The 7,500-nt window shown below is 39.4% G+C and overlaps 3 protein-coding genes across 3 annotated transcripts in view; 2 read left to right on the top strand and 1 right to left on the bottom strand.

Moving 5' to 3' along the window:
* cacng2b (calcium channel, voltage-dependent, gamma subunit 2b) overlaps positions 1-769 on the top strand; it is a 22,951-nt gene extending 22,182 nt beyond the window's left edge. The window contains exon 4 of the mRNA XM_079883045.1: positions 1-769. This exon is cut by the window's left edge and continues 66 nt beyond it. Within this exon, the coding sequence (XP_079739171.1) occupies positions 1-455 (455 nt within the window). The 3' untranslated portion in view covers positions 456-769.
* Positions 1-7,500, top strand: part of atf4a (activating transcription factor 4a) — a 265,767-nt gene that overhangs the window by 40,688 nt on the left and 217,579 nt on the right. The gene's annotated exons all lie outside the window — the stretch shown is intronic.
* The window catches only part of ift27 (intraflagellar transport 27 homolog (Chlamydomonas)), a 5,900-nt gene continuing 1,379 nt past the window's right edge, over positions 2,980-7,500 (bottom strand). Inside the window, exons 6-7 of the mRNA XM_079884168.1 lie at positions 4,103-4,212; positions 2,980-3,999 (exon numbers count right to left, since the gene is read on the bottom strand). Coding sequence (XP_079740294.1) covers positions 3,901-3,999; positions 4,103-4,212 — 209 coding nt within the window. The 3' untranslated portion in view covers positions 2,980-3,900. The remainder of the gene's footprint in view (positions 4,000-4,102; positions 4,213-7,500) is intronic.

The following is a 7,500-nucleotide window of genomic DNA, read 5'->3' as shown; positions in this document are numbered from 1 at the left end:
ACTCCAAAAAGAACAGCTACTCGTACGGCTGGAGTTTTTATTTCGGCGCCCTTTCCTTCATCATGGCGGAGATGGTGGGCGTTCTGGCCGTCCACATGTTCATCGACCGGCACCGGGAGTTACGCGTGGCCCGAGTGCGGGTGGACGTCGGGGAATATCTTCAGGGATCCGCCATCACGAGGATCCCGAGCTATCGGTACCGTTACCGGCGCCGCTCGCGCTCGTCCAGTCGCTCCACCGACCCGTCGCACTCGCGGGACGCTTCGCCGGTGGGCCTGAAGGGGTTCGGCCCGTTACCGTCCACCGATATCTCCATGTACACACTCGGCCGCGGCGAAACCAAGACTCCTCACGAGACGCCTCCGATGTACAACTCCGACAGAGAGCCGGATTTCCTTCAGGTCCACAACTGCATCCCGAAGGATGCGAAGGACCGGCGCACCACACCTGTATGAGCGCCCCCTACAGGCAGTGTTGGGGCGTAACTCATTACAAGTAACTTGAGTTACGTAATCAGATTACTTTTTTTCAAGTAACTTGCAGGGTTTGTACAAGGTGCTTAAAGTACTTGACTTTTTGAAACTTAAGTCCTGGAAAACCTTTGAAAACAGCCATATTTACGAAGAGGTACTTGAAAAGTGCTTGACTTATTTAAATACAATAGATATATGAAATTAAATATTTCCGGAAAAAAACACAAATGCAATCTTTTCACGCAAAATTAACAGTCTGATAAACCCCCGTCAGACCTTTTCTCAATACGAAGTACGCCAACATTATAATATAAAATATTATTTATTGAACAATAATAGCATTATAAACTTTGTATTTAATATATATTATTAAATACATTGTAAGTGGTATTTTGGATACCTTATATCTGTAATTTGAGATCAAAAATCCATAAGATATTGTCTGATAAGTGCGATCTCTGATTGTAGTCCTTGAAAACCAAAAAAAGTAGTGCTTGAAAAGTCCTGGAATTTCTTTTACAGTTTCTGCACGAACCCTGAACTAGTAAAGTAACGCATTACTTTTAAATTTACAGAAAAATATCTGAGTTACTTTTTAAAATAAGTAACGCAAGTTTATTGACTGACAGCGCTCCTGTGCTCATGTTGTGTGTGAACATGATGGGTATTGTCGTTCTAGACTAAATGTGTGCATTTACTAATCTCTCTTGCACAAAGAAGATTCAGTATTCCTCAAAATGAATAAAATCAGTGAAATGCAAAATCCGAATAATTCGCAAACCTCCAATAAATATGTTAAATAAAACAAATATTTTTATGCATTTAATCTCACTTTATTGACCAATGCTGATCTTCGATGATTCAGTTAAACCAAATGACTTTGGAGGTTTTGTTTTTATTGGTAAAGTAAGTGTTAAACCTTCTTCTCCTGCGTCTTATTCTTCCGTTCTCCAGAATGAAAGGTTTGTTTGAGCAAACGCGTGAATTTGCATTTCCTTCAGACTTATTTCAGTTTTGGTCTGAAAGGGCCTTTACATTTGCCCAAAGATAAAACTTTTTGTTATAAAAGAAAAAACAAGCCCAGCCCAGGTGAGAAAAAGTAACACAAAAGTAACGCAACGCATTACTGTTCTTAAAAAGTAACTAAGTAACGCAATTAGTTACTTTTTAAGGGAGTAACGCAATATTGTAACGCATTACTGTAACTTTCCCCAACACTGCCTACGAGTGAGGAGGGGGGGGACTCCTCACACTGACGGACTTATTTATAACACTAATGATGACGAGTTTACATGTTGAAGTCCAAACAAAACAAAAAAAAAAAGAAAAATGAAATGCATGATTTTCTTATCTTACATAAACTAACAAGTTTTCGACCATGTGATGAGAGAGCCGATGAGCCTCGAGCTCGTGATCTCTCGTCTTCATGTTCATTTTGTTGCACATAAATACTGTGAAGCTTCGTGGCCGCTGTGACCGCAGGGAACAGAGAATCCCACGAACCGGACGCCATTTATATGTCATTAGAAACTTAATGATACATGACTATATATATATATACTTATATATATATATATATGAAAGATGCATACATGAATATATGAACATCTGTTAATAAACCACACATAATTGACTTCTTGATTCAAGAAGACACAAAAAAAACAAAAGAGCAAATCAGAAGCCAATAAAATCATAATGGATAATAACAGCCGGATTCATGTGGACTCATTTGCATGTGATGAAGGAAGTCAATCAATACAAAACCCATTTAAACATATTCATCTTTCTTTAGTGTGTAATGTTGATGTTTGATCATGAAGTTCTTCTCTATATCAGTGTCAGTGTTTCTGAACTCCTGAAACGCCTCCACTGTATCTTGAGTTTCTTCCGGGAACGAACACGTCACAATATTCCTCATTATAATAATTCATGCGCAGAATAAAGGGGAGGGGCCTGGTTGAGTTAGTTAGTAGTGTGTTAAACTGGCGGTTATGGTAAGGGGCGGGACATTTCCCAAACACGACCAATCACAACACACTGCTCCAGCCGACCAATCAGAGCACAGTGTGCTTTTCAGGAGGAGGGGCTTCATAGAGACAGGAAGTAAACAGAGCGTTACTGACAGACTGGGAAGAGAGGAGCCGCAACAATGGAGAATATGAGGAGAATAATCAACATTCAAGCAGGAAAACCTGTTCTAGTAGAGCCTGAAACAACATCATTGCTAAGAGGATGCGAAGAGACTTTTAACCAGCGTAACAAAAAATGTTCCTGAAACAAATCACCAGCCCAGACTAGACTTCTGAACCTCCGGCTGCTCTAATGTGTGTTTCTCAGCAGCGACACAGACTGTGTTCTCAGTAAAGCTTCAGGGTGGAGGTGTTCATGTCCAGTGTGAAGATGGACACCGAGATCAAACTCTCACTCCCTCTGCTGGCCGTCAGACGAACACACAGTGTGTGTGTGTGTGTGTGTGTGTGTGGCATATTAATAATCATTCAGCATCAGAGATCATGATGTCTGTGGGATTTTTCCAGCTGTATTAGTTTTATTGTTTAACTCTTAGTGAAGTAGCAGCACACTCTCCTCAACACTCATGATCTGAGGAATCACTCAATAATGACATGCAAGACACAGCGGGTAAACACAGGTTATTATTATGATGATGATGTTTTCATCAGTATGACGGCGTCTGAAGAGTCACCGCGGAGGTTTAGTGTGTGTAATGTTGATCTCCTGCCTCTGGAAACACTGGACATTGATGTCACTCATCTGAGGGCTTTACTGGCCTCTAGATAAGGACACTGTGTGTGTGTGTGTGTGTGTGTGTGTGTGTGTGTGAATGCATGCGTTTAAATACTAGTCATTTTTATACACACACACTCACATACACACTTTTTCTCTCACACACTCATTCAGACATTCACAGACACACACACTATCACACTCAAACACACACGCTCACACTCGCATACACACACACACATTCACTCACAGACACACACTCTCATACACACACAGGACATGCTTGCCACATATTTAAGAGGAAAGAGGTTTATTTAATTGTGCTCAAAACTCTGAAGACAATCTCTAGGAACAACACTAGTGTTTTCACTATCTCACACACACACACACACTCACAGACATTAGTGTTTTCACTATCTCAAACACACACACACACACACACTCACAGACATTAGTGTTTTCACTTTCTCACACACACACACACACACACACTCACAGACATTGGTGTTTTCACTATCACACACACTCACAGACACTAGTGTTTTTACACACTCACTCACACACACACACACACACTAACATACACTAGTGTTTTCACTATCTCACACACACACACACACACACACACACACAGACACTAGTGTTTTCACACACACACACACACACACAGACGAGCTGCTGCTCAAACGAGACTCTGGACGATCTGCTTCTGATCCTGATACAGCGAGTGAAACGCTCGAGCCAAACTCAGGAACGGGGCTTCGAACTGTCCGATCTCCCTCTGCAGAACAACACACACACACACACACACACACACACACACACACAGAGACTCAGTGATGAAGATGACGAAGACGATGATGAAGAAGATGATGAAGACTCACAGCACACGTCTCGTGATACTCCAGCCCGTGAGTCTGAGCCCACGCTCGAGCCTCGGCACCGTCCACCTCTCTCCTCACCGACAGGTCACTCTTATTACCCACCAGCACACCTGATCACACACACACACACACACTTCATTCCGTTAGCCTGTAGATGACATCATCCTGCAGCAAATGACATCATTGTGAGGGAAAACAGCAGCACAAACATCATCAGTGAGTTTTAGCACTGGATCTGAGGAATGTTGTGAAACCGCTCCCTATACACTATATAGTGTACACTATATCGGCCATTTTGTAGTGGTGTCCGAATTCTGAGTGAACGACATCATTCCCTACATTCGTTCACTACTTTATACCCACAATCCTCTCTGATTTCGAGTGTACATTCGATGTACACTTGCTGAACCACTGTTTCCCAGAATCCAATGCGGAGAGGACTGAGCGCACGAGTTTAAACCAGAGATTACAGCTTTCTTATTACACGAAGAACAACATAGTGAGGAAACGCGTTTGTCCGTTTAGGGCTCCTGTAGAAACATGTGGATGTAAGCGGACCCGCGGTGTGTGTGGAGAGAAATGCTCATTCTAAGCTAATAAAAACATAACGGTTCATTATGTAAGATCTTTATACACCACTGAAAACATAGTTATGAATATGATACTGCATTTCTGTCAACAGATCCTACTAAATATCACACACTGCACCTTTAACATTTATTTCATGCTAGTTTTAAAGGTTTTTCTTCTACTTTTTTTATTAATCATTACTTGAATAAAACATTAAAATATAGAGATAATATTATATAGATGAATTTTAAAATTAAATGAAATAATATTAATAAGGTAAATTACATAGGTATATTATTTTTATTACTAACAGCCAGGTGTTTTAATAATTTGTGGCACTGTTGGTAACTCATTAAACTGTAAGGAAGAGATGATAATTTGGTGGATGATTTTAACAATATTCATTAATCATCTGTAGGAGATCATAACGACCACGTCATCTGTGACTCAAGCATGATAAAACAATTATACAATTGACTAGTTGCACGGCGACCGTTGACGTTCGAACTTGAGTGTGCGCGCCAGTACTTCCGGTGATCTGACAGCGAGAGCGAGAGACAACAGTGACCGAGTTGAATGTTCACACTGCATTTTATGCAAACAACTCTTATCGTAGTTGTAACTCTATATTTACAGTAGGCATAATTGTCATTGCGTATGTGTATGCAGCATGAGTCAAATACAATCTTCTGCCCGTGAACAGTTGTATTTCATTAATTAATCTGACTATGCATCCGTGCATTTAATTGCCATTGGCTCGTGTGACAGTAATGGATCTTAGTAGTATTTTAAGTGATATTTGATTCTATAAACAACTATAAAAGATAATTTTCGGCTTTCTCCGGCTCCCCGCACCGGGCGTAATGCGAAACCGGAAGTGTCTACGCGTACACTCGCTGATCCAAATTCCAAAATGGCGGCCACATGCAACTAGTCAATTGATGAAACTACAAAGCTGACACGGAGGTATATATAACTACAAATAAAGTCATTATGACTGTTATTGTTATTAATATTATTTTATTAAGTAGGTAACATGTAAGGTCTCCGTACGTCAGCGTCTGAATTCACTCACTTCATTTCGTTCACTGCTTGCAGATGTAAAGTAGTATACAGTAATATACGGTAGTATACAGTAGTTTCTGGTAGTATACGGTAGTTTATGGTAGAATACGGCAGTTTATGGTAGTATACGGTAGTTTATGGTAGAATACGGCAGTTTATGGTAGTATACGGTAGTTTATGGTAGTATACGGTAGTTTATGGTAGAATACGGCAGTTTATGGTAGTATACGGTAGTATACAGTAGTTTACAGTAGTATACGGTAGTTTATGGTAGTATACGGTAGTTTATGGTAGTATACGGCAGTTTATGGTAGTTTATGGTAGTATACGGTAGTTTACGGTAGTATACGGTAGTTTATGGTAGTTTACGGTAGTATACGGTAGTTTACGGTAGTATATGGTAGTATACGGTTGTTTATGGTAGTATACGGTATTTTATGGTAGTTTACGGTAGTTTATGGTAGTTTACGGTAGTTTATAGTAGTATACGTAGTATACGGTAGTTTATAGTAGTATACGGTAGTATATGGTAGTTTATAGTAGTATACGGTAGTTTATGTTAGTATACAGTAGTTTACGGTAGTATACGGTAGTTTATGGTAGTATACGGTAGTTTATGCTAGTATACGGTAGTATATGGTAGTTTATGGTAGTATACGGTAGTTTACGGTAGTATACAGTAGTTTACAGTAGTTTACGGTAGTATACGGTAGTTTACGGTAGTTTACGGTAGTATACGGTAGTTTACGGTAGTTTTCGTTAGTATACAGTAGTTTATGGTAGTTTACGGTAGTTTATGATAGTATACGGTAGTTTAAGGTAGTTTACGGTAGTACACGGTAGTTTATGGTAGTTTACGGTAGTATACGGTAGTTTATGGTAGCTTACAGTAATATATGATAGTTTATGGTAGTCTACGGTAGTTCACGGTAGTATATGGTTGTATATGGAAGTTTATGGTAGTATACGGTAGTTTATGGTAGTTTACGGAAGTATATGGTAGTTTATGGTAGTATATGGTAGTTTATGGTAGTATACGGTAGTATACGGAAATTTATGGTAGTATACGGTAGTGTACGGTAGTTTACGGTAGTGTACGGTAGTTTACGGTAGTATATGGTAGTTTACGGTAGTTCACGGTAGTATATGGTAGTTTACGGAAGTATATGGTAGTTTATGGTAGTATATGGTAGTTTACGGAAGTATATGGTAGTTTATGGTAGTTTATGGTAGTATACGGTAGTATACGGAAATTTATGGTAGTATATGGTAGTTTACGGTAGTTCACGGTAGTATATGGTAGTTTACGGTAGTATACGGTAGTTTATGGTAGTATATGGTAGTATACGGTAGTTTATGGTATTTTACGGTAGTATACGGTAGTTTATGGTAGTATATGGTAGTTGATGGTAGTATAAGGTGGTTTATGGTAGTATACGGTGGTTTATGGTAGTTTACGGTAGTTTACGGTAGTATACGGTAGTATATGGTAGTATACGGTAGTTTATGGTAGTATATGGTAGTTTATGGTAGTATACGGTAGTTTATGGTAGTATACGGTAGTTTATAGTAGTATACGGTAGTTTATGGTAGTTTATGGTAGTATATGGTAGTTTATGGTAGTATACGGTAGTTTATGGTAGTATACGGTAGTTTATAGTAGTATACGGTAGTTTATGGTAGTATACGGTAGTTTACGGTAGTATACGGTAGTTTATGGTAGTTTACGGTAGTATACGGTAGTTTATAGTAGTATACGGTAG

This window comes from Squalius cephalus (genome assembly GCF_949319135.1).
Source record: "Squalius cephalus genome assembly, chromosome: 10".
Taxonomy (NCBI): Eukaryota; Metazoa; Chordata; class Actinopteri; order Cypriniformes; family Leuciscidae; genus Squalius; species Squalius cephalus.
The sequence above is the reverse complement of the archived record's forward strand: the minus strand, read 5'-3'. Positions and strand labels throughout refer to the sequence as shown.